Here is a 26,844-nt window from a genome sequence, read left to right as displayed (position 1 = left end):
GAGGGCTTGCGCGGGTGGACTTTACGCGACGCCGCCGCAAGTTTACAGGTAAGTGGTTTGGGAATCAGGCACTTGCCACTTAAACTTGCGGCGGCGTAACGTAAAGGACATACGTTCCGCCGCCTCAGATCTATAAGAATATGCCCCCTTATACACAGATGAAATACATAGGCCCAGATTCTCAAAGAAGCGCCTATCTTTAGGCGGGCGTAGCGTATCTCAGATACACTACGCCGCCGTAACTTAGAGCGGCAGGTCCCGTATTCAGAAAGGACTTGCGCTCTAAGTTACGGCGGCGTAGTGTAAATGGGCCAGCGTAAGCCCGACTAATTCAAACTAGGCTGGTAGGGGGCGTGTTGTATGTAAATGATTGGTGTCCCCACGTAAATGACGCGCTTTACGAACGGCGCATGCTCAGTATCACGTTGAATTTTCAAAGTAAATTACGCCCGCTCAATGCTTAGTCGACGTGAACGTAACCTACGCCCAGCCCCATTCACGGACGACTTACGCAAAAGACGTAAAATACGACGCTGTTCGTACGTTTCCGACATCCATACCTAACATGACTTACCCCTGCTTTATGAGGGGTAACTTTACGCCGGTCCAACGCCTTACGTAAATGATGTATCTTGATACGCCGGGCGCACGTACGTTCGTGAATCGGCGTATCTAGCTCATTTGCATATTCAACGCGGAAATATACGGAAGCGCCCCTAGCGGCCAGCGTAAATATGCACCCCAAGATATGACGGCGTAAGAGACTTACGCCGCTCGTATCTAGGCAACAGTGAGGCGTATCTGATTCTATGAATCAGGCGCAGAGATGCGACGCCTCACACTCAGAGTTACGACGATGTATCTGGAGATACGCCGTCGTAACTCCTTTGTTAATCCGGGCCATACACTATATTACCAAATGTATTGGTGCACCTGCCTTTACACGCAAATCAACTTTAATGGCATCCCAATCTTAGTCCGTTGGGTTTAATATTGAGTTGGCCCACCCTTTGCAGCTATAACAAGATCAACTCTCCAGGGAAGGCTGTCCACAATGTTTAGGAGTGTGTCTATGGGAATATTTGACCATTCTTCCAGAAGCACATTTGTGAGGTCAGGCACTGATGTGGACAAAATGGCCTGGCTTGCAGTCTGCGCTTTAATTCATCCCAAAGGTGTTCTGTCAAGTTGAGGTAAAGACAGTCAAGTTCCTCCATCCCAAACTCGCTCATCCGTGTTTTTATGGACCTTGCTTTGTGCATTGGTCCAAATCATTTGGTGGAGGGGGGATTATGGTGTGGGGTTGTTTTTCAGGAGTTTGGCTTAGCCCCGATGTTCAAGTGAAGGGAACTCTTAAGGCATCAGCATATTAAGACATTTTGGACAATTTCATGCTCCCAGCTTTGTGGGAACAGTTTGGGGTTGGCCCTTTCTGTTCCAACATGACTGTGCACCAGTTCACAAAGCAAGGTCCATAAAGACATGGATGAGCGAGTTTGGGGTGGAGGAACTTGACCGGCCTGCACAGAGTCTTGACCTCAACCCGATAGAACAGCTTTGGGATTAATAAGAGTGGAGACTGTGAGCCAGGCCTTCTCTGCAACATCAGTACCTAACCTCACAAATGTGCTTTTGGAAGAATAGTCAAACATTCCCATAGACACACTCCTAAACCTTGTGGACAGCCTTCCCAGAAGAGTTGAAGCTGTTATAGCTGCAAAGGGTCGGCCAACTCAGTATTGAATTCTACAGACTAATAGCTAGATTCAGAAAGATTTACGCCGGCGTATCAGTAGATACGCCGATGTAACTCTGAATCTGCGCCGTCGTAAGTTTATTCTCAAACTGAGATACACTTAAACCTAGCTAAGATACGACAGCCTGTGCCGTCGTATCTTAGGGTGCAATATTTAGGCTGGCCGCTAGGTGGCGCTTCCGTTGAGTTCGGTGTAGAATATGTAAATGCCTAGATACGCCGATTCCCGAACGTACGTGCGCCCGTCGCAGTAAAGATACACCGTTTACGTAAGGCGTTTTCCGGCGTAAAGTTATTCCATCAAATAGCTGGCCTAGTCAATGTTAAGTATGGCCGTCGTTCCCGCGTCGAAATTTGAAAATGTTACGTTGTTTGCGTAAGTCGTCCGTGAATAGGGCTGGACGTAATTTACGTTCACGTCGAAACCAATACGTCCTTGCGGCGTACTTTGGAGCAATGCACACTGGTATATGTCCACGGACGGCGCATGCTCCGTTCGTAAAAAACGTCAATCACGTCGGGTCACAAGTAATTTACATAAAACACGCCCCCCACATCCTCATTTGAATTAGGCGCGCTTACGCCGGCCCATTCACGCTACGCCACCGTAACTTAGGAGGCAAGTGCTTTGTGAATACAGCACTTGCCTCTCTGACTTACGGCGGCATAGTGTAAATGCCATACGCTACGCCTGCCTAACGCTGCGCCCGCCTACCTGAATCCAGCTATAAGACTGGAATGCCATTAACTTTCATGTACGTGTAAAGGCAGGAGTCCCAATACTTTTGCTAATATAGTGTATGTGAGAGCTGTTATATCTGCCAAGGATTAGTCCTACTACACAGCACAGCCAGCTTGGTTGTTGTAGCACACCACACAGCCTAGTTGCAGGGACAAAAAACAAAAAACAAAACAATGCCATATTAGGGCCAGTTCATAGCTCCATTTTTTGGTTCATTGTGTTTTAGATTACTTTTACTTGTGTTTTAGGCATTTTACCATTGAACTCTAATAAAAGTGTATCATAGATGCAGCATGCAAGACTTTTTTTTTATAAAGAACTGCACCTAAAATGCATATGAAACACATACTAGGTGTTAATGGTAACTTTAATATTAGATACAAAATAATCACCCAGTCCTTTAATATTTCACAATTGTTTTTGTAATTATTTTCTAATGTGGTAAAGCATTTCACAGCTTAACTGGTAAAAAAAAAAGTCAGCAATTTAACAAGCATCCGTGTTATTGCCAAGTAACAAAAATACAAGGTGGCAGTATCCTCGGTTGGCACACTGGCTTGCCGCGTGGTGATTCATTTAAATCTCATATACAGAATGCCACTGGCATTTTTACCTAGACCTGTACAGTATTTAAGATATAAATGAAACCACAGCAGTGCAGCAGCATTCAGTCATTCCTCGAACTATAACTGATGCTGAATTACAGAAAGCCCCATACCTGCTATCTGTCACATTCCTTAGGGGATTGCCAGTTCCCTCGCTGCAGATGAGTGAGTGAGTGAGTAACTTGTATAGCGCTGACAAATGCGAACCGAATTGCCTCAAGGCGCTTGTATCCAGAGTCGTGCTGATCCTTCAGAAGAGATGGGTCTTCAGTTTTTTCCTAAAAGCCCGATGGTTTTCTTCCATGCGAATGGTCGTGGGTAGAGCATTCCAAAGCCGAGGTCCTTGGACTGAAAATCTACGTTCTCTCTTAGATTTGTAGCAGGCTGTGGGGAATTCGAGAAGGTTTTGGTTAGTTGATCGGAGCACCCGATTGGTGACGTAGGGTTTAATTTTCTCGTTTAAGTATTGCGGAGCGCTTCCTTGTGCGCATTTGCGAGTGAGGCTGAGTGTCTTGAATGGGATCTGATCCTTTACGGCTATCCAGTGGAGGGACCTCAAGACCGGGGCGATAGATTCCCATGTTTTTTTACCTGTTACCAGTCTGGCTGCCATGTTCTGGATGACTTGTAGACGCGAAATCTGGTATTTGGGTAGTCCTAAGTAGAGGGAGTTTGCGTAGTCGAGTCGGGAATTGATGATTGTAAGATGGTAAGAAAGCTGTGACCTGGGTCAGAGTAAATGCTATGGATGATGGAAATGCCTGCCAGTATCACAACCAACACACGTGGCAGCAAAATATGTTGTAGTGGATTGTCAAAAACTAGTGAGCATCCGCCATATAAAAAATTATTCTTCTACCAAATTAGGTCATTTATCTAAGCAAGAATTTTACTTTTATTATTTATTTTTATTTGTTAAAAAAATAAAATAAATTACACATTGAAAAGAATTCTCATCTGATATTTTTTATCTGTTATTGTTAACAGTCCTCCCCGAAAACCTTCAAACTTTTCACACTCATGCCTTGTACACACGATCCGTTTTTTCCGGCGGTAAAAAGTCAGCCGGGAAAACCATGGGGAAAATCGAGAACCTGCTCGATAGCTTTTTCCCCCTACACGCGGCCGGGTTTCCCTGGCAGGAAAACTGCCATGAGAGCTTTGGTCGGGAAACCCGGCTGCGTGTATGCTCCACCGCAGGTTTTCCCCATAGGTAAACTGCCGGCTTAAAAACCACCGGGAATCCCGGCGGGAAAAAAGAGAACACGTTCTAATTTTTACCGCTGGGATTCCCAGCGGTTTTCCTGTCAGGAAAACTGCAATGGAGCATACACACGACCGGTTTTCCCAGCCAAAGGCTGTCATGACAGTTTTCCCAACGGGAAAACCGGTCATGTGTACGAGGCATTAGGGTTGCTCATGTAATAAACCCATGGTTTTGAAATAGCCTAACCACCTCAATACTACCATATTGTAAAAAAAAGTGGCAAAGAGGTGGGAATTAATTATAAAAGGTGCAGCAGAAAACACACATGTGTCATTGAGCATAGTCACAATCTATAGAGACAATCAAAGTGGCTCTGTACCTCATGATCTCTGTGAACCAATCAAAGCAATATTAATGTAAGTGATGCTAGTACGTTTAGAGCCGGTTCACACTGGGGCGACTTGCGATCCGACTTCATGTCGCCTCAAGTCGTCCCAAGTCGCGCTGTAGAGAAAAACAATGGAAGTGAATGAGAGCGGTGTTAATACACACGACTCAAGGCGATCCGACTTCAGAAAAAGTTCCTGTACTACTTCAATCCGACTTGTAGGCGATTTGTACCCATTGATTTCAATGGAAGTCGCCTCAGAAGTCGGATCACTGTCTTATCTGAAGCTACTTTCCAGGAAGATAACATACATTTCTCAGGGAAACATCTCCTGCAACCCTCCCTCCCCCTCCCTCTCCCAGAGCTGATTGTTGTTTTATTGGCCACTGGAAAGTCTCCTGTCCTGGAGACGACTTCAAGTTGTGTTGTAAATCGCCCCAGATCGCCCTGTGGTTCATGTTCAAGTTGTGTCGGAGTCGCCTCTGAAAGTCGCGCTGGAAGTCGTGTCGCCCTAGGAAGGGGAGCGTTGAATGTTTGTAAACACAGAAGGATGGATGAGAAGATGAATGTAGGGGGGTCTTAAAGTGCCACTGACCACCAATAAATTTGAGATAATTTTTTTTAAGGTGTGGGTTTAAATTGCCACTGACCACCAATGATTGTGGAATATTTTTTTTTTTTAGTATAGAAATGTAAGAAGTCCCAAATTGCTTTTTTTTATTCCTTTATATAGTAAAACATAAAAAATAATACAAAAAAATGAATCGTAAGTGCCATAAAAAGAAAGCTCTATCTAGCTCAAACAATTATATAACATTATTTTTGGCACAGTGTTGCATGATCGAATCATTGCCAATCAAATTATCACAGCATTAAAAACTTAAAGATGGTCTGGTAATGAAAAGGTATATGCAGACTAGTGCTCAAGTGATTAAAAAGAAAAATAATGACACAGGTTCTTACACTTCCAGGGAAGGTAATGTACGTGGTTGCTGTGCATTTGTTGGCAAAAATTGGGTTAAAATTGGGGCCAGTAGCCCCCTAAACCCTAAAGATTTCAAGCATCATAATAGTATTAGTCATCAGCACACTGGACATTCATTATTCCAGTAAGTACTGTCCTTGATGGAAACAAATGAAATCACTAAACTTCAGCTTTAATATAAGTCTAGGTAGGATAGGGCGCAGGGCTGCAAAGTGTAAGTATTACATATACATATTTTTTTTTTTCATACAGAAAGTTCACAGCCTTTCTAAAAAGCTGCTGAACACTGGTGCCCCATCCATCCCTACACCGGGAAAAGCCTTTGGTTTTGAAGAAACTGCAAGTGGCACACTTGTCAGACAAAGTCCACCTGCCGCGGACAATACTCTGGGCCCTGCCTACTACGATCTCTCAAATGTAAGTAGAAACTTATCAAAATATATCTGAATGGAAATAAGTATAACATCATCAGGGCTTCTTTAAAAGGGTGTACAAGAATGTGCACAGTATGGTAATCCATAAGAAATGATCCAAGCTCATCTTTGTTGTATTAATTTCAGCTTTTATCAGGTTGAAGCAACGTTTTTGCTTGCCATGAGTTACCACACTTAGTACATCATCACCATCAAACAATATTTATTTATTTATTTATTTATAAAAATGCTTATTGGGAGCGCAGTCATTACCCAAAGGCCTCGATGCGCTCATAGAACCGACATATACAAATACAAACAGTCTCTTATTACTGTACGATAATTATATAAAACCACATACTAACCATTTAAAAACTGAAGTACTAATATCTTACCCTAATATAGTTGCGCTATGTGAGTGAATGAAGGAGGTGAATACATTCAGGTGCAATTGAATAAAACCTCAATGAATGACCATATGATTGAATCTAGTGAAATCTAAATAATTGAAACCTGTGAAAAATCTCTCTACCCCAATAGTTGCAACACAAATTGGGCAAAGATTAATACGTACATCAAAAATGATCAAAATAAATATATAAGTTAGATATGCATCAGTGTCAGATAAAAGCAGAAAACATGTGAAAAGTCCAAAGAAGTATCCAAACTGAAGTTGGGATAAACCACATGCAAGTGTACACAAGTGAAATATGCGAATATTATATCAACAGAAGATATTAATATTGCTAATCTTGACTCCAATGAAGGAAAGAGAAGAAGTCCAAATTCACACGAAAACAGGTAGGTGAAGGAGATGGAGTGCAAGGCTGCCAGACGCCACCACCTCACAGAGATATCCTCCGGTGTAGACAAACAAAATAATAAGGGTGTACCCTTACCAGATAGATGGGACCTCAGAAGCCAAGGTCACAAAGGCATCTGCAGAAACAAACCTCTGCAGTAGGTTGTCAGGCTAACTGGATCGTCCGGACCGCTCAGGGATCTCGCTCCTCTGTATGCAGTAATGAGAGTATGTTCTCCTCCAAGGCAGGCCACTGGACTTGCTTGACCTTTGATCCCTGAGCCTGGCTGGGGTCTTTCCTCTTCGCCCAGACCAGCTGGAACTCCACAAAAAAGGCGGTAAAATCTTCATATACTTTCACCCATTTAGATTTGGGTGATTGCACCTAAATTCCCCCTGCCTCTGAAGCCCGATCTGCCTTCAGAACATGCTTCAGAGGCTTCTAACAGATGGCGAGGAAGCGATGCAATGTCTGTTTTAACCTCATCTTTGCAGACAAACAGAAAACCTTATTGCATGTGGTTGCGAGGCATTTGTGGTGTTTCCCCATTTACCTAAATGTGTAGCGTTCAGCAGGTCTGCTGTCCACCAATCGCTACATTTCAGGTGAACTTTGTTGCGGGAGTGAAGTAGAGCTGCACAATTAATCGTTAAAAAATCATGATCTCGATTCAACCCCCCTGACGATCTCCAATGCAGAGTTTGCCGATTCTTTCATATAACAAGTGGAGAGACTTTATCTGCTCACTCAGCTGTCCAAATAAAATATCCGGGCAGTCTGACAAGTTTTTAACGGGAAACATTGCAACTAAGCTTCCTTCTTAGATCAAAGGGATAAACTTCTGTGTGTGTAAGAGCCGGTTCACACATGGGCAGCACGACTTGCCGAGCGATTCGGCAAGGCGATCTGCACGCGACTTCATAGGCGACTTGCAAAATGACTTCTGTATTGAAGTCAATGCAAGTCGCCCTGAAGTTGTCCCAAAGTCGTAAAGGAACCTTTTTCTAAGTCGGAGCTATGACTAAGCACTAGTTTTAGTGCGAAACGCGTTAGAGGTCAGGTTTTATTTTATTTTGCTGTGACTTGTAGTGCTGTCCTTCTTTTAATAAAGGCTACAATTTGTTCAGAGTGTGGCTGTCCAGAGACAATCTTTGTTCCTGCTCGGAGCGATTTGAGTCGCTCCTATTAGAACGGTTCCATAGTACAGAACGGAGCGCGACTTGTCAGGCGGTTAAGTTGCCTGACGAGTCGCCCCTGTGTGAACCGGCTCTCAAGAAAAAATCCGGGCAGTCTGCCAAGTTTGTAACAACATGAAACATTGTAACTAACTTCCTTCTTAGAGCAAACTTCTGTGTGTAAATGCAGGAAGTTTAACCACTTAAAGTCCAAATCTTTTTCTGACACTTGTTTCTTAAGTTAAAATCAATATTTTTTGCTAGAAAATTACTTGGAACCCCAAACATTATATATATTTTAGCAGAGACCCTGTGGAATAAAATGGCAACTGCTGCAATATTTTGTGTCACACTGTATTTGCCCAACGGTCTTTCAAATGCATTTTTTGGGGGAAAAAATACACTTTAATGAATAAAAAAAAAAAAAAAAAAGAAAGTAAATTTAGCCCAATTTTTTTGTTTTATTGTAAAAGATGATGTTACGCCACGAGAATCAAGAGAGAACCGTGATCTATCTTTTAAGCAAAAAAAACCTGTGATTCTCATTTTAGCCAGAATCGTGCAGCTCTAGAGTGAAGCGAAGTATCGTGGCCACAGCTTGTAAACATCCCCATTCGCTGCCTGTTGCAGCTTAAGAAGCAGTGGTTGGCGGGCAGCAAAAATGCAGCTCAACCGTGCATTTTTGCTGCCCCCAACTGCAAGTCTAAGCAAAGCCTAAACATTTCAAAGCAGTGAGCTTTATAGAGACTCTGGGCCATATTCTGAGTAAAGTTACGATGGAGTAACTCAGGATACTCCATCGTAACTCCCTTTTTTGACCCGTGTATCTATGCTCCTGATTCTAAGGCCCCATACTCACGACCAAACATGTCTGCTGAAACTGGTCCGCAGGCCAGTTTCAGCAGACATGTTTGGTCGTGTGTGGGCGCGAGCGGGCCGAATTCCAGCAAACATTTGCCCGCCGGGCCTTTTCCCAGCAGACAAATATTCCTGGACTTGTTTTAAAACAGTCCGCTGGAATTCTGCCCGCTCGGACACGTACGGTCGTCAGTACAGACCTACCGTACATGTCCAGGCGCCCGCCGTCCCTCGCATGCGTCGAATGACTATTGTTTACGCGCGGACTTCTGTACGATGATGTGTACAACCATCGTACAGAAGCCCTCTGGCAGACATGTATGGTGAAAACGGTCCGACGGACCGCTTTCACCATACATGTTTGGTCGTGAGTACCCGGCCTTAGAATCATTTTTGCATAGATACACTTAAGATCCGCCATCTGTAAGTCACTTACACTGGCGGATCTTAAATGCAATGACGCCGGCCGCCGCTAGATGGCATTTACATGAAGGAGTCATTTGCATATGCAAATGATCCTTCTACGCCGATTCACGAACGAGTTTGCGTCGCGTAACCGTCGCTAACGTCGTTTGCGTAAGCGGAAACTTACCCCTGCTATATGAGGGGTAAGTTTCCGCAAGTCTCGCGTAGGCCATGTTACGGATGGCGTCGGGTCCCCGTCGTGTTTTTTCGTCGGATACGTCGTTTACGTAAGTCGTTCTTGCATACGACTTTACGTCAATGACGCACACGTCGGCGTCATTGACGTTTTCCGCCGAGAACTGGAGCATGCGCACTGGGCTTTTTGCAGCCCGGCGCATGCCCAGTTCTTTTGTATCGGGGGCGCGCTTCATTTGAATAGAAGCCGCCCCCTTGGAGATCCGCCAGGCTACGCCGGGACACTTACACTCCGCTGTCCCAACTTATGGAGCAAGTGGTTGGGGAATACAACACCTGCTCCAGTAAGTTGGGACAGCGGAGTGTAAGTGCCCTAAGCGCAGCAGGCGGAGATTTACTCAGAATATGGCCCTCTGTCACCAGACCATTCATCAATCCCATTTAAAAAACAGTCCTCCAATAAGAATATATGTGTTTAATATATTTTATGCATGGTATTTAACTGTAAAGCCTCCCCTGTGTAGACATCCAAAAGCCCGGAAACTGCTGCTGGTCACCACCATCTTGAATGTGATCTCAGTTGCCTCAGAAGACTTACAAATGTCACTAAGTAGTATTACCCTTCATTCCTGCCCTGACAGTTATAAAGGGAGATGAGGGGTGGAGGAGCTGGGCCAGCACAGACAGTATTATTTAGACACTCCCAGAAGAAGAGAGGGCTATGACAATTGTTGATTATTAAAGTGAAATTTAAAAATTGACTGATTATTCTTTACATGAAACAAGTTGTATTACAGAAGCTTCATGGTCTGCACATTTTTATGATAAGGGACAGTGCTTTTTCTCAAAAGTAGACTTTACTAAGCAAATGATATCTAGTTCATTCATTTCAGAAAGTTACAATTCTAGAAATATCATCGAATCATAGCTAATAACAATGTATAAATCTGTAATATTCTAATCTGTATAGATGTACTGTATTTCAGAATGACATTAGCCGTCATATGAGCATAAATGCATATTGTGGGGAAAAAATTGTGGTTATTTTAAGAAATATGGGCCAGATTCAGGTAGAATCGCGGCGGAGTAACGTATCGTACACCGCCGCAATTTTTCATCGCAAGTGCCTAATTCACCAAGCACTTGCGTGAAAAATTACGCCGGCGGCCTCCGGCGTAAGCCCGCGTAATTTAAATGGGCGTGTGCCATTTAAATTAGGTGCGCTCCCGCGCCGGACCTACTGCTCATGCTCCGTTTCGAAATTCCTGCCGTGCTTTTTGTGCAGTGACGTCATTTTTTCCAACGGCGACGCGCGTATCGTAATTCCGTATTCCCGGACGGCTTACGCAAACGACGTGAATTTTAAAATTTCGACGCGGGAACGACGGCCATACTTTATACAGCAATACGTTTGCTGTGTAAAGATAAGGCACCCAAAACGACGACTAACTTTGCGACGGGAAACTAGACTAGCGGCGACGTAGCGAACGCGAAAAACCGTCGTGGATCGCCGTAACTCCTAATTTGCATACCCGACGCTGGTTTACAACACGAACTCCCCCCAGCGGCGGCCGCGGTACTGCATCCTAAGATCCGACAGTGTAAAACAATTACACCTTTCCGATCTTAGGGCTATCTATGCGTAACTGATTCTATGAATCAGTCGCAAAGATACTCTGAGAGATACGACGGAGTATCTGAGATACTCCGTCGTATCTCCGCTGTGAATCTGGCCCTATGCTTTTTAACAATTCTTCTAACAAACTGTTGAGTCAGTCTGTAAAACACCATGCTGCTAAATCCTATCTCACTCAAGGAAAATGTTCATAGAAGTGTAGAGCACAGAGCACAGTAGGGAACACAGAAAATTGTTCCATCGCTGATGGCATATGGATGTGTGCTGCACTATCTTAATAAGTACATAATGCTGCTTAGTTAATTCACTTGGTGACTGGAGCTTACTGAGTAATGAGTTTTACGTTCTTCACTTGTGAAAATGCTATGAATTCCCTCAAAATGTAATTATGTTAGTATGTATGTATGTATGCTATTTGTATTTTCCTGTAATTCTAACTGAACTGTAACTGACCCAACCCAACCAGAACAGAGGCTTTTGTAGGGGACTGCATGGTAGCCTCTTGTCTACTGACTATGGGCCCTGGCATTTGAGGGATCTACGAGTGTTTAGGAAGATGTCTTGTTATATAATGCAAGAGGACATTTTTACATTTAAACAAAAGATGTCCTACTTACCTCTTCTGTGCAGTTGGTTTTGTACAGAGTGGCCCTGATCCTCCTCTGCTGGGGACCCTCAGCAGCGCTCCTGGCTCCTCCTCTTATCGAGTGCCTTGCTGGAGAGCCACTCACCCTCAGGGTACTTGTGTGGCCACGCTCCCGTGTCCCGCTGCTGCGTTCATTGACACAGACAGCAGGACTCTGCCCCACCCCCCAGATCCCACGGCACTGGGAGCCACTGGGAGCCAATGGCTGCGCTGCTATCAATCTATCCAAATAGGACCCAAGACACCGGCTGGTGTGCTCATCCCCATCACTGGAAAGACCGGGTTCAGTTAAGTAAAAGGGGGGCCTCTGTGAGGGCTTCTGTATCACAGGAGGTTTTTCACCTTAATGCATAGAACCTTGAGGGCTTACAACCCCTTTAACAGTCAAGGAAGCCATGCTGGTCTCTGTGAACTTGAAACTCAGTGAGAAGATGTATGTAAAAATAAATCTGGTTAATGAGATTTGGAGAGCCCTGGGTCTTCTTGAATACTGGTGCCGATTGCCGAACTGTCTGGGTGGATAATGACCTGAATCACCTAGGCTTTAGTTCATGTTAATTAGATTGCTGTCAGCTAATAGTTGCTAGATGTAGATTAGCATACTGTTTATGTTAGCTGTTCCTTAGATGTGCTAATTGCTTAGGATAACGTGATCAAGCTCTAATCTAAATTTGGGTGGCGTATATATTCTGTGTGAGTTTACAATAAAGCGAATTCCAGTTTGCACCTAAGCTAGTGTCGTCTAATTATTAGGTGTTCAGCTATAATACCTAGGTTCCTGGTTCCAGACTGGAGGAAGCTGTATCTTGGTAAAAGCACCCAAACTGGGTGGTAGGCGTTCTTTCACAAGAACTATAGGCAAAACGTTTTTCTTTGGATAGAGCAAGGGAGGGTTATAACCACTGTCAGATTTTTTTTGCGTTCTGTGTCCCATGGCAAAGATTTACAGTACAAAAAGAAGAAAAAGAAAGGCGCACCAGCCTAGTGTGTTACCGTTGACAATTTATTAAATAGATATGATAATATAAAACTACTCATAAGAGAAATGGTATAAAAGGCTTGTCAACAACGATGTGATGAATACCCCTCGAACCACACTCCTGGATAGGGGGGAAGGAGGTGTGTCATTGCCGGCAGTAGAAGGGCAGCAAGGCCACTGTTCCCAGTTTTGACATTTGTAGAATTTTCCATGCGGAACATTGACTAACTGTTGGACAACCCACCCGTGCGCAGGAATTTGTGTTTTTTGTCTATCAAAGATTTACAGTGCCTTCTCTTCCTGTACCAAAGCTAAACAGGAAGAGGAAATCCTTGCAAACTCAAGGAATTCCTTGATGACCCCCAGGTCACTAGAACTAGTGTATTCTCTATTTCTCCTCTATTACTTTTCTGGGGACAGCCCAAAATTTGGGATTTTCTTTTACTTTCACTTTTAATGATAATGGTAAAATAGAGGACAATTAGAGAGGGTGAATCTCCTTAACCAGTTAGCAACCGCCCTATAGACAAAATACGTCTACAAGGCGGTTGCTTAACTCTAGGAGGGCGTCAATGTACGTCCTCCTAGAATCGCGCTCCCGCGCGCCCTGTGGGGCGCGCACACGGGAGTCTCCGTGATCGCCGGGTCCTCCGGACCCGACTGATCACGGATCACGGTAAATCGCCGCTGATAGCGGCGGTTTACCACGTGATCGCTCCGTCCAATGACTGACACATTCAGTCACAGATCCAGCCATCCATCCCTCCCTGTGCAATACTCTGCAATATTACCCCCATACTCTGCAGTGCCCCCCATACTCTGCAATGCCCCCATACTCTGCAATGCCCCCATACTCTGCAATGCCCCCATACTCTGCAATGCCCCCATACTCTGCAATGCCCCCATACTCTGCAATGCAATGCCCCCATACTCTGCAATGCCCCCATACTCTGCAATGCCCCCATACTCTGCAATGCCCCCATACTCTGCAATGCCCCCATACTCTGCAATGCCCCATACTCTGCAATGCCCCAAAATACTCTGCAATGCCCCGCAATACTCCGCAATGCCCCGCAATACTCCGCAATGCCCCGCAAAACTCCGCAATGCCCCGCAAAACTCCGCAATGCCTCCCAAAACACCACAATACTCCGCAATACTCCGCAATACCCCGCAATACCCCACAATACTCCGCAATACCCCGCAATACCCCGCAATACCCCGCAATACCCTGCAATACTCCGCAATACCCCACAATACCCCGCAATACCCTGCAATACCCCACAATACTCCGCAATACCCCACAATACTCCGCAATACCCCACAATACCCTGCAACGTCGTCTATGGGGATTTTTAAGTAGCGAAGTTTGGCGCCATTCCACGAGCGTGTGCAATTTTGAAGGGTGACATGTTGGGTATCTATTTACTCGGCGTAACTTCATCTTTCACATTTATGCAAAAGAATGAAGAAAAAATACTAAATTTGCCAAATTGTATAACAGAAACAAAGAAAAATTATTTTTTTTTACAGAATTTTCAGTCTTTTTTCTCTTATAGCGCAAAAAATAAAAAACCCAACGGTGATTAAATACCACCAAAAGAAAGCTCTATTTGTGTGAAAAAAAGGACGAAAATTTCATTTGGGTACAGTGTTATATGACTGAGTAATTGTCATTCAAATTGTGAGAGCACCGAAAGCTGAAAATTGGTCTGGTTATTAAGGGGGTTTACGTGCCCAGTGGTCAAGTGGTTAATGCCGGCCATACACTGTTTGGATTTAAAAAAAAAAAAATTTCTTTCAAAAAATCGTATCTAAGAATTTTCGTACGAATTTCGCACCAACAGCCGACTTTCGATGTGCAAGAAAAGAAAATTCCCGTAGAGAAAAGAAGTTTCCCGGCCACGAAAATGATTTTCTGTAGCAACATGAGGTGAAATTGAAGGCTTGGTCGGCCTAATTTTGAAAATCAATGGTGGCACCATCGGATCACAAAAAAAACTAAAAAACTTTCTGATTTTGAAAAGAAAATTTGTTCGAAATTTTGACCATGTATGGCCTGCTTAACGGGGGCACAGACCGCAATAAAACCTGACAGGTGTTCTACCCCCTCTCTACTCTATCCAAAACGAAAAAATAAATAAATAAACATATCTTTAAATGCTTTCTGCTCCCGTTGCTTACTATTATCTGCCAGCAAAGAAACTCTGTTCCTTTGCTGTTTGTGGAAGGTTTTATAAATTGCATTGCTTGCTCAGAACTGTAAATTGTTACTAATACTAAATTTACAGCACTACAGTAAATGCTGGCTTTTTTAATATATAACTATAATTTGAAATAATAAGCTGCTGTTATATTGTAGCATATATTCACATACGTATTTCCAAATATGCACAGTAGAATAATTCATTTGCCTGCATGTTACTGAATATTTATAAAAAAAAATAGCAAAAATAAAAAAATGGACCTTGAGTGCTGGTTCTCTCTATTCCTCAAAATGTCCCAGTGGAATTTCCTTAAAAAAAGCCTTAAAGTATAACTAAACGCAAAATTTTTTTTTAATAATTTTCTAGTTTTGGATAGGATACAGAGAAATTATAGTCTATCTATCTATCTATCTATCTATCTATCTATCTATCTATCTATCTATCTATCTATCTATCGCGCCCCCTTACTTTCAGTATGGGCACTACGCTAAAGTTAGTGGGGAATGGGAGAGTTATTTTGCTCCCATTCACAATTTGCTAAATTGTGGGCTGCTGTCATTCCAGAACTGTCCTGTAGGTCAGTCTGCGCTACAGGGGTGCCGATTCGCTCAATCCGTTCGGTTCACTTAAAGTAATGGGCCTGTGGCAGAGGCCCTAGAGCCAGGTCTGTGGCAGAGGCCCAGCAATCTAAAGTGACACTTCGGCTGCCAGGCTTGTGGCAGGAGTCTGTCCGGGGGCACTTCACCCACTCTGGCTAAAGTGGCGACGAACTGTGACTACTACTACTGTGCTGTTAAGAGCAGGATTGCTCGGTTCCTATCCAGGCCTGATACCGCAAAGTTCCCTATCACTTCATCAACCTTTTTGCTCTACTTCATGTTGATGTTGGCCATGTTGGGCCTGGAAATAAAGCATTTGAAAACCTTATTTTATTGACTGGACATTCGCTCACTACTCTACTCATCAGCTACACCCCTGGACAACACTGAGAGGTAACTTAAATATGCCGATTCCCAAATCAACCAGCGGCCCCTGAGGGGGTATCGCTACATATCTATCTATCTATCTATCTATCTATCTATCTATCTATCTATCTATCTATCTATCTATCTATCTATCTATCGTATCTCACAAAAGTGAGTACACATCTCACATTTATTTTTAAATGTTATTTAAATGTTTTCTTTATTATATCTTTTCATGTGACAACACTGAAGAAATTACACTTTGCTACAATGTAAAGTAGTTAGTATACAGCTTGTATAACAGTGTAAATTTGCTGTCCCCTCAAAATAATTCATAAATCGCTGACAAAAAAAAAATTAGTACACCCCTAAGTGAAAATGTCCAAATTTGGCCCAAAGTGTCAATATTTTGTGTGGTCACCATTATTTTCCAGCACTGCCTTAACCCTCCTGGGCATGGAGTTCACCAAAGCTTCACAGGTTGCCACTGGAGTCCTCTTCCACTCCTCCATGACAACATCTCAGAGCTGGAGGATGTTAGAGACCTTGCGCTCCTGCATCTGCCATTTGAGGATGACCAAATAATTTGATCTTGGTCTCATCAGACCAAAGGACATGGTTCCAGTAATCCATGTCCTTAGTCTACTTGTCTTCAGCAAACTATTTGCAGGCTTTCTTGTGCATCATCTTTGGAAGAGGCTTCCTTCTGGGACGACAGCCATGCAAACCAATTTGATGCAGTGTGCAGCGTATGGTCTGAACACTGACAGGCTGACCCCCTACCACTTTAACCTCTGCAGCAATACTGGCAGCACTCATATGTCTATTTCCCAAAGACAACCTCTGGATATACCGCTGAGCACGTGCACTCAACTTCTTAGGTCAACCATGGCAAGGCCTGTTCTGAGTGGAACCTGTCCTGTTAAACTGCTGTATGGTCTTGGCCATCATGCTGCAGCTCAGTTTCAGGGTCTTGGCAATCTTCTTATAGACTAGACCATCTTTATGTAGAGCAAAAATTTTTTTTTCAAATCCTCAGGGAGTTCTTTGCCACAAGGTGCCATGTTGAACTTCCAGTGACTAGTATGAGATGAAATTTAACACACCTGCTCACCATTCACACCTGAGACCTTGTAACATTAATGAGTCACATGACATGGAAAATGGTTAATTGGGCCCAATTTGGTCATTTTCACTTAGGGGGGTAATCACTTTTGTTGCCAGCAGTTTAGACATTAATGGCTGTGTGTTCAGTTATTTTGAGGGGACAGCAAATTTACAATGTTATACAAGCTGTACACTAACTACTTTACATTATAGCAAAGTGTAATTTCTTCAGTGTCCCCTTTTTTATCGTGAACTAAACCTGTAATACGGAGAGCACTAGATTGTCCTTTCTTTGTTCTTATATTTGGGGAGACCATTGGCTGGATCGTATGTGATCGGTACGCCAGGTGTGGGTCTAAAGCTATGTGACCTGTTACAGGTCAAGTCTGTGAGGTGAGAGGCTTGAATATCTGTGGTGGATGGGCTATAATCACCGCTTTACCATCTTGTCCATTATTGCACCTAATGAGGCTTTCTTTATTTGGATAATGGATAATTTTATATGGACTATTCATTTTTTTGCACAGCACTATATCTTGTTTTATTATCTGTCAAGGCGCTCTGGATTATCCTTGCGTGTCAGCTAGCAATTCTATGTGTATTTAATTATTATTTATTTTTTATCTGCGCTGCATATTTGTCATTTATATTTTGTATCTATCTGTCTGTCTGTAGGCCCTATTGAGGGCGAGTGACAGTGGGGGCGGTATGGGGTTTGTTGGGGCTTTGTTTGCAGCCCCCCAAAAAATGGAGCACCAGCTGCCACTGGTTATAACCCTTCCTTGCTCTTTCTAAAAGGCTAAAAAAGGTTTGCCTATAGTTATTCTTTAAATTGGTTGTAAACCCTTAAGCCCTATACACACTATCAGTTTTCCTGCAGGTTTTCTCTTCAGGTTTACCAAAACCATCTAATATGAGGTCAAACCTCAAAAGTTTCAATTTGTATGCAATCAGGCAGGCCCTACATGGTTTTGGTAAACCTGAAGAGAAAACCTGCAGGAAAACTGATAGTGTGTATGGGGCTTTACACACCACTTTTACCTACAGGTAAGCCTATAATAAGGCTTACCTGTAGGTAACGTGAATATCTTCTAAACTTGCACCGTTTAGGAGATATTCTTTGTATCACTATGTGCTGACGTCATTGGCAAATGCGCACTGAAGAAATGGCTTGCTCGTGCCGTTTCTTCAGCTGCTGTGCCATTACCGGTGGCTCCCGCATGCAGAGTGACGTCATTGCGGCTCTGGCCAATCACAGCGCAGGAGCCCGTGATACACAGAAAGAACTCTGGGAGGCATGTCGCCGGCCACGGTGGTGTGCTGGGTCTGTTGCGAGGGCTTCCTAGCTCAATATGCCTTTGTCTTGCAGTTTTTTTGGGGGATTTACAACCACTTTAAAAGAAAAGTATAGGTTTTAGTTTTTTCCCATAATCATACTTACCTAGGTGGATGGAGCATCAGACCGATGCTGCAGCAGTCCCCCGGTGTCTCTTCACTGAGAACCGAGCCACTGAACACTGCCGCTCCCTGAGCAGAGCAATGCTGACTGTCAGGCTCCTGCTCAGGTCCTCTACGCTCAGTGCCGGCCCAAGACATTGTGCTGCCTGGTACCAAGAATGAAATGCTGCCCCCCCCAAAAAAAAATTACGTTCACCAAAATGCCCCCACATCCATTATTTTATATCATGATAACTAAAGTGGACCTATCATGGTTCTATACATGTATATAGGAGTATAAAAAGGACCTGTTATGGCTCTATTCAGGCAATTAACCCCCAGTGGAGCGGAGAGCGGAACGGGAGGAGCGGTTGGGCGGCAATTAGCCCCACAGTGGAGTGGAGAGTGGAGCTGGCGAAATGGGATGGCGTGCAGGCAGGAAATTTACTGCCCCCCTGAAAGTGCTGCCTAGTACAATGGTACCATCGGGTCCCATGGTAGGGCCGGCCCTGTCTACGCTCATTGGAGCGATGAGCTGTGGAGGGCCGGGGAGAGGCTGTATCATCGCATATCACATACACATCACAATCACCACATTCGAGCATTAATAATGGCCAAGCACATAACTAATGTGTACTGATATCTAATTGGAAAAACTCTGTTTAAGAGTTGATAATACAGTCTCTGTGGAGTTCCCAAATGCTATATATGCTCGGTCAGATAGCTCATCTAAACGTGGGATTTGTTTGAGTGAAGGAGTGAAAAAGAAAGCTGTTCTGACATCATGAAAAAGTTCACTAATGAGTGATTTCAAAATCCTGTGGATGTCAAAGTTGAATGACCGGACAGAATAGCACTATTTTGAAACAGGTAATTTGCTTTTTTGAAACAGGTAATTATTAGGTGGACTAAAGATACTCTCAACACATCCATGGAATCAGACGTTCTTCCTTTACACTCTACCCAACAAGTCCTCGGCTAAGAGCCACGCCCAGAAATAGCTTGTATTGTGGACACCTAGAGACTCCTCTCTGTGAAAACGAAGCCGTACGTGCAAACTTCAAATTGCATCAGAAAAAGCCTCGATCCGCCACCAGCTTACTGTTTCTGATGTGTTTCTCTTGTGTGGTGAGCAGGCGATTTCCCTGTGACATGCTGACGTCAAGCAATGTAGTCTACAGTATTCACAATCACAGACACTCCCAAAGCACACCTGTGTTGAAGCCTTGAATCCCCTCTGTTCCTGCTGCTGAACAGTGTCAGCTGAGCTGCCTCTCTGCCTGTTGCCACCGCCGCCCACTGAGCTGCCTCTCTGCCTGTTGCCACCGCCGCCCACTGAGCTGCCTCTCTGCCTGTTGCCACCGCCGCCCACTGAGCTGCCTCACAGCCTCTCAAGTCTCACTCTCGGCCCCCACTACTACTGGGTGGGAAGCAGAGATCACTCCGCCGGGGAAGGCAAGGAGATAAGCAGCTGGGGCTTGAGGCAGAAGAACAAGGAATGGGTATGCGCCCGAAACTGAAGAAATAGTTCCCCACTACGACCAGCACATGATTATCAGAGAGGGGCACAGATAATGGATAAAAACACAACCCCCCTAAGCTAGTAGGAGCGGCAGAGCTTTGAAATTGGCAAAATCCAGGGGACAAAACCGGGGACAGATGTCTGGTCACCCTAGGCTATGGGATTTGTAGTTTGCATAGAGCAGTGCACATGAACACAACTAATGTGCACTGCTCGTTCCAAACAAATGGAAGTGAGAAGGAAAAGAACTTCAAGAATAAAGCATATTTTTTTGTGTCACTTTAAGGCAAGCAACATTTTACAAGCATATTGACCGGGAGCTTCAACCCAGAGTGACCTCTGTAGGCTCCATGCACACTAGCGTATTTTTAAGCTCCTAGCAGCTTTTTTGAGCGTTTTTTTATCTTTCCCTAGAACCAAATAGTGTTTTCCTATGCACACTATTGTAGGCTAGAAGCATTTTTCAAGCTTCATCTTCTAGAAGCATAAAAAAAAATGCTTTTTTTTTGCGTTTTTGGGAGCGATTTGCTAGCAAAAAAAAGTTGACAGCTCTTAGAAACCCCTAAATGCTGATAACCACTGCTAAGCACAGTTTGCCAGTGTTTTATTTTTCTTAGCCAGCGCCCACCGGCATTCTTGACAACCAGTGTATACTGTAGCTGGTTGTTAAGGAGTGGGCCTGTGTTCTGGCGAGCTGGTTCCTACCATCTATATGGTTCCCGAGCCGATGGAAACCTCAGAGCGGGAACAGCTGTTCATCAGCTGTAGACGCGCTCGCTCCCGATGGCTAATTATACACTCTATACACGCCGCTCTACACAGCAAGGGCCAGCAAGGGGCAGATGTGGTATTGACCAGTGTTTTTTTGATTGGTTATCCACGCCGCTCTTTACAGCAAGGGGTGGATGTGATACAGCCCCTTGCTGTATAGAGCGGCGTGGATAACCAATCAAAAAACCACTGCTCAATATCACATCCGCCCCTTGCTGTGTAGAGCGGCGTGTACTAGTGTATAAGCAGGCTTCAGGTAGCGGGAGCGAGCTTGTCTAAGCTGACAATCAGCTGTTGAGGCTCGGAGATTTCCGTGGCCTCCTACTGCGCCTGCGCATTCGAGGCAGGAACCATATCGATGTAGGAACCAGCTCCCCAAGACACCGGCAAGCCAACTGCCGCATCCTTGACAACAGATGACTCATCAGCTGTCAGCAGGGTTCCCCGATAATAGCTGAATGTACACAAAACGATTTCTCGCAAATAAAATTTGGAAACAAACAGCATGGGCCCCCTCCCCACAATCTATACCAGGCCCTTTTGCATCTGGTACATATTTTAAGGGGAACCCCATGGCACAAATTAAAAAAAAATCAGCATGGGGTTCCCCCCATCCATCCAAGCATGCAGCCCGGCAGTGTGTTTTTACTTATTTTTTGACACTTTTTAGATGAATGAGTAGGGGTACAATGTACCCCTACTCATTCATAGGGGGCCGGGATCAGGGGGCCTTCTTTTTAAAAATGGTAGAAAACATTAAAGCAACAAAACATTAAACTGCTAATTTTCTTTTAAGTTGCAAAAATAAGTGCCATAAAATGCCAAAGAGACAGCCCAATCCAGCAAAGAGGCAGCCCAATCCAGCAAAGAAACATCCCCATTTAGAAAAGAGACATCCCAATCCAGCATAGAGACAGCCCAATACAACAAATACACATCCCATATAGCAAAGATACAGCCCAATCCAGTAAAAAGCCCAATCTAGTAAAAAGACAGCCAAATCCAGCAAAGAGACCGCCAAATTCAACAAAGAGACATCCCTAACGAACAAATAGACAACCACATCCAGCAAAGAGACAGCCAAATCCATCAAAGAGACATCCTCATCCAACAAAGAGACAGCCCAATCCAGCAAAAAGACTTGATCAGTGTAGGGTTCAGTGCGCTCACTTTCCTCCCAGTGGGTGACAGATGGCCCTCTCTACCCCTGTGCAGCTGTCGTGGTGTGACAACAGGTGTTATGAAGGAGAGAGCCTACCTTGTTCCTCCAGTCTCCAGCACCAGGCTTGGGAGGTGTGTGTCCCCCAGCAGGCAGCGCTTCCTGATTGTCACTGGAGCCATCTCTCCCACCTTTTGTCTGCACCTCCTACTTTGCTGGTGCAGGCCCTGCTTTAAGGCATCTCTGGGTCGGCCGGCCCAGTCAGCCCCTGCCGGCGGCCATGGCTGTGCCCAAGGTGGCTGCCTAGTCTGTCTAGTGGTAGCGCTGGCCCTGGCTGTCCTCTCCTTAACAAAAATGCTACCGCTCCTAAACACTTTTGAAAATGCTCCTAAACACTAGTGTTGCTCACGAATATTCGCATTGCGAATATTCGACTCGAATATAGCATATTCGAGAAATCGCGCTATATTTCGAAATTCGCGGTGAATATTCGCAATTCCGAATATTCGATTTTTTACAATTTTTTTTTTGAATCAGATCACATCCTAGATATCTCCATCGACGTCTAAAAGCATTGCTGGTATAATTAGAGACCCTGGGCCGAGTAGCTGAAGCGTTCATTGAATTTTCCAGAAAGATCGCAATGCGATTATTCGGCAAACGCAATATCGCGCGATTATTTTCCTCGCCCCGATCTTCCGCATCAGAGCGATTTTTACAGTTTCATTTTTAAAACAGATCACATCCTAGTGATCTCCATAGACGTCTGAAAGCATTGCTGGTATGATTAGAGCCATTGGGCCGAGTAGCTGAAGCGATCATTTTATATTGCCGAATAATCGCAATGCGAATATTCGGCAATAGGAATATTGCGCGATTATTTGCTCCGCCCTTTTGCATCAGAGCCAATCAGAGTTCTCCTTCCACACTCGTCACAGGTTAGCAACCAATAGGAACCTGCCTGCATGGACATTATATAAGCTCACTCCCAGCACCATTTCATTGCAGATTCAGAAGCTTGCTATAGAGTGTGGAGGCTGTTTCTGTGTTCCTGGTTTCCTGGTTTCCTGTGTCTTTGTTCTTGATTGATTTAGATCATCACCAGCATTGCTATTTAGTGATTCCAGTGGATCTTTTCCAGTATATCAACTGCTTTTTTCAAAGCAATAGACCCAAGAGCTTTTTTCAAAGCTACGTTTTGTGCTGTTTTGTGCTGTTTTTTTCATTTGTGTTACTGTTTGATCCTGCAATCCTCCCTGTTCAGTTATATTTGCAAGAGATTTCAGAACACATATTGATCTGAGCTTTATAAAAGAGCTTTTCTAAAAGCTAAGTTTTGTTCATCTTGTGTTACTGTCAGATCTTGCAGGTTCACTGTTCAGTGATATTTGATAGGCATCTCAGTTCAAATTTTGTTTAGTTTTCCCTAAAGAGCTTTTATAAAAGCTAAGTTTTGTGTTCAGTTTAGTTAAATTTTGTGTAGTAAGTGTACACACTGTTAGTGTACATTTATTTCATCTAGCTTAGCTTAGTGTGTGTTTAGTGTCTGTGTTTTGTGTTTAAAAAAAAAAAAAAAAAAAAAGTTAGTGTTTGTTTAGTGCTTTTTTTTTTTTTCTTTAATTTTGTAGTCCTTGTCTGGTGTACTACTTTTCTTATAGTTTAGTAGCTGTCTGTGTACGTCTTTGTCTGCGTGCCTGTCTTGTAAAAAAAACACAAAAACACATTTTGTTCACATTTTCCCCCCCAATAAAGTTTAACCCCCCCACACACATATCAGCAATTATGAGCGGCATCCGTGGCCGTGGCAGTAGGGGTAGGGGAGTTACTCCCAGTGCTGGATCGCTGCCAGCACGGGGTACCTCTCGTGCCCCTACTAGTGGTAGAGGATCGGGTGCAAGGGGAGTACGCCTGATCCGGGAGTTCTTCCCATCGGGCAGCCGCCCGATATTGCCATCTCAGGCTCAAGTAGTGGTGGACTACATGGGGCACAGCAGTGCCACTGAGTCGTCGGTCCCGACTCACAGTAGTACCACCATTACACCGTTGCCTGTACTACCCCCCCCCAGCCCCCAAGAGTCCAGCATCTTACTGTTCGACAGCGACAGTGATAGGGATCTCTTGGGGGAGGCCATGCATCAGGCAGACCTCCAGCTCTGTCCTGATGGTCAGGACCTTTTTGAAGGGATGGATGAGGAGGATGGGATACCTGCTGGCAGTATCCCAGAGACATCCCTTCAAACTGGTGCTGCTGTTTTGGTGCAGGAAACAGCAGCACCTAGTCAGACCCAGGCGTGGGTGAGGGGACAGCGGAGCCAGGCTAGAGGCTCCATGTCACGTGGTTCCCTCAGACCAACACATCTCAGCCCTTGGTCTGACATCTCTGGGGGCGAAGAGGGTGACCCATCATGGTTGCCATCTGACGCGTCGGCTCACTACGTCAGTGACGACGGGGAAGGTAGGCACCCTGGTGAAACGGTGCGCCAGGTCACCACCAGGGAGACCATCGTCAGGGTCTCCACTGGTGATGGCAGCAGGAGGTGTCAGGAGGAGGAGCAGCAGCAGCAGCAGCAGCAGCAGGCAGCTCCACCTGTGCGCACCGAATCCCAGCAGGTGCAAGTAAGCGTCACCCCATCTGACAGGAGGGCGGTGCTGAAGTCACCTGTCTGGAATTTCTTTACCCTGGTGGCAGACAACCCTACCGTGGCCATCTGCCGGATTTGTAAAGTGAGGGTGAAGAGAGGGAAGTGTTTGGCTCGGGTGGGTACCACAGCCCTGAACCAGCACCTCAGGATAAACCACTGGGCGTTGTATGAGGAGATGAAGCGTGGTGGTGGTAGCAGCGCCACCACCACAAGTGAGCAGGGTACAGCAGCCCCTGCCACATCTTCATCTGTTTCCAGCAGGTCATGCCCCCCCGCTCCCTCTAGTAGAGGTACTGGTACCGGCAGCCAGACCTCTACTTCCACAGCACCCTCCACGTCTGTGTCCCGCACTGCCGTCCGGCGCCAGGCGTCGATTTCAGACGCCTTTGACCGCACCACTCCCTTCCCCCCTGGAGACCGACGTGTGCGTTCCCTCAATGGGCTCCTGGCAAGGGTTATTGCCCAACATCTGCTGCCCTTCAACATAGTTGACAGCAACCCCTTCAGGCAGATGTTGGAGCAGGCCCAACCCCAATGGCGTGTCCCCAGCCGCCATTTCTTTGCCAGGACTGGTGTCCCTGCCCTACACCAGCACATTGTTCAGAATGTAACCCTGTCGCTGGATCACGCTGTCAGCGACAGGGTTCATCTGACAATGGATGGCTGGACCAGCAGGCATGGGCAGGGACGCTACATCAGCTTCACGGCCCATTGGGTTTCCCTCCGAGGCGTCGGTGAGGGATCGTCGGCAACCGATCTTGTGGTGCCGCCCCGGGGTGTCCAGGGGAGAACTGCTGGTCTCCCTCAAGCCACTGTCTCCGCAGCTGCTGAGCCTCCCAGCAAGCGCCCCCGTAGCTACTCAAGTGTGGGGCACGTGCGCTGTCAGGCCGTGCTCCAGCTTGTTAGTTTAGGGGACCGGAGACACACTGCAGAAGAAGTGCTGAAAGCACTTCAAGCTCAGGTCCAGAAGTGGCTGACACCCCGAAGGCTCCAGCCAGGTATGGTTGTCTGCGATAACGGCAGCAACCTACTCGCCGCCCTCCATGCTGGCAGTCTGACGCACGTGCCCTGTCTGGCACATGTCCTCAACCTGGTGGTGCAGAAGTTCCTGCGCACTTATCCAGGGTTGAGTGACATTGTGGCAAAGGCGCGTAGGATTGCCAGCCACTTCAGGCGCTCCCCAACCGCTACCGCGTCCCTGTCCAAATTGCAGCGGAAGTACAATCTGCCCCTTCACAGGCTGATTGTGGACAGTGTGACGCGGTGGAACTCCACCCTCCACATGCTGAAGAGGTTGTGGGAGCAGCAAAGGGCGGTGAGGGAGTACCTGATGGAACTAGGCACTCAGAGGGCTTCACCACAACTCCCTTTCATCGCCTGTGCGGAGTGGGGGCAGATAAACCAGGTCTGCCAAGTGTTGTCCTCCTTCGAGCAGGCGACCAAGATGGTCAGCAGTGAGCAAATTGGCCTCAATAGCGTGCTGCCAATACTGTTCATGCTGGAGAGGACACTAGATCGCCTGCTCGAGGCTGGGGAGAGTGCCTTGGTGGAGCAGGAGGAGTCAGCAATGCTCCACCGAGACCAGGGCCAGGACCAGGAGGAGGAGGAGGAGGATGATGATGAAGAGGAGGAGGAGGTGGTTGCTGGTGTCGTCCCGGAGTCAGGGCCTGGTCAGGAGGGAGAGCCGGTGTTGGGGGCACCGATAGTCCGGGGGTTGGGCATGTCTGAGTTTGACCAGCAGCGCCTCAGGGAAGAAGAGTCGCACCTCATTCACCTGGCCAGCATTGAGGAGTCACAGCGGGCTGTGCTCTTCCCCATGGCTGCCCACATGCTCAGATGCCTCAGGAGGGACCCCCGGGTTAAGACCATCAAGACGAGGGATGATTTCTGGATGGCCACCCTTTTGGATCCCAGGTGCAAGGGGAAACTGGAGCAGTTCATCCCAGCCAGCCGGAGGCAGCACCGGATGGAGGAACTGCAGGCAGCCATTGTCAGACGGTTGGAGCAGGCAACTCCCCGGCCTCCAGTTGTCCCCCCTCATCTCACCCAGCAGGTGGCTGCACCCAGCTGCAGCCGAGCAGGGGACCTAATGGAAGAGATGAGGATGTTCTTCCAAACCGAGCGACCCAGTACCACCACCAGCAGCAGCAGCAGCAGTCACCACCAGCGGCTGGCCCACATGGTGGCAGACTACATGGCGTCCGTCGGTGCTTCTGACAGTATGAGCACCGACGACCCCAT

General features: G+C 45.8%; 1 protein-coding gene across 1 annotated transcript in view; it reads left to right on the top strand.

The window, feature by feature from the left end:
- STPG2 (sperm tail PG-rich repeat containing 2) overlaps nucleotides 1-26,844 on the top strand; it is an 874,725-nt gene that overhangs the window by 39,650 nt on the left and 808,231 nt on the right. Inside the window, exon 5 of the mRNA XM_040328101.1 lies at nucleotides 5,936-6,100. Coding sequence (XP_040184035.1) covers nucleotides 5,936-6,100 — 165 coding nt within the window. The remainder of the gene's footprint in view (nucleotides 1-5,935; nucleotides 6,101-26,844) is intronic.

This window comes from Rana temporaria, chromosome 1, assembly GCF_905171775.1.
Source record: "Rana temporaria chromosome 1, aRanTem1.1, whole genome shotgun sequence".
NCBI classification, from domain to species: domain Eukaryota; kingdom Metazoa; phylum Chordata; class Amphibia; order Anura; family Ranidae; genus Rana; species Rana temporaria.
The sequence above is the reverse complement of the archived record's forward strand: the minus strand, read 5'-3'. Positions and strand labels throughout refer to the sequence as shown.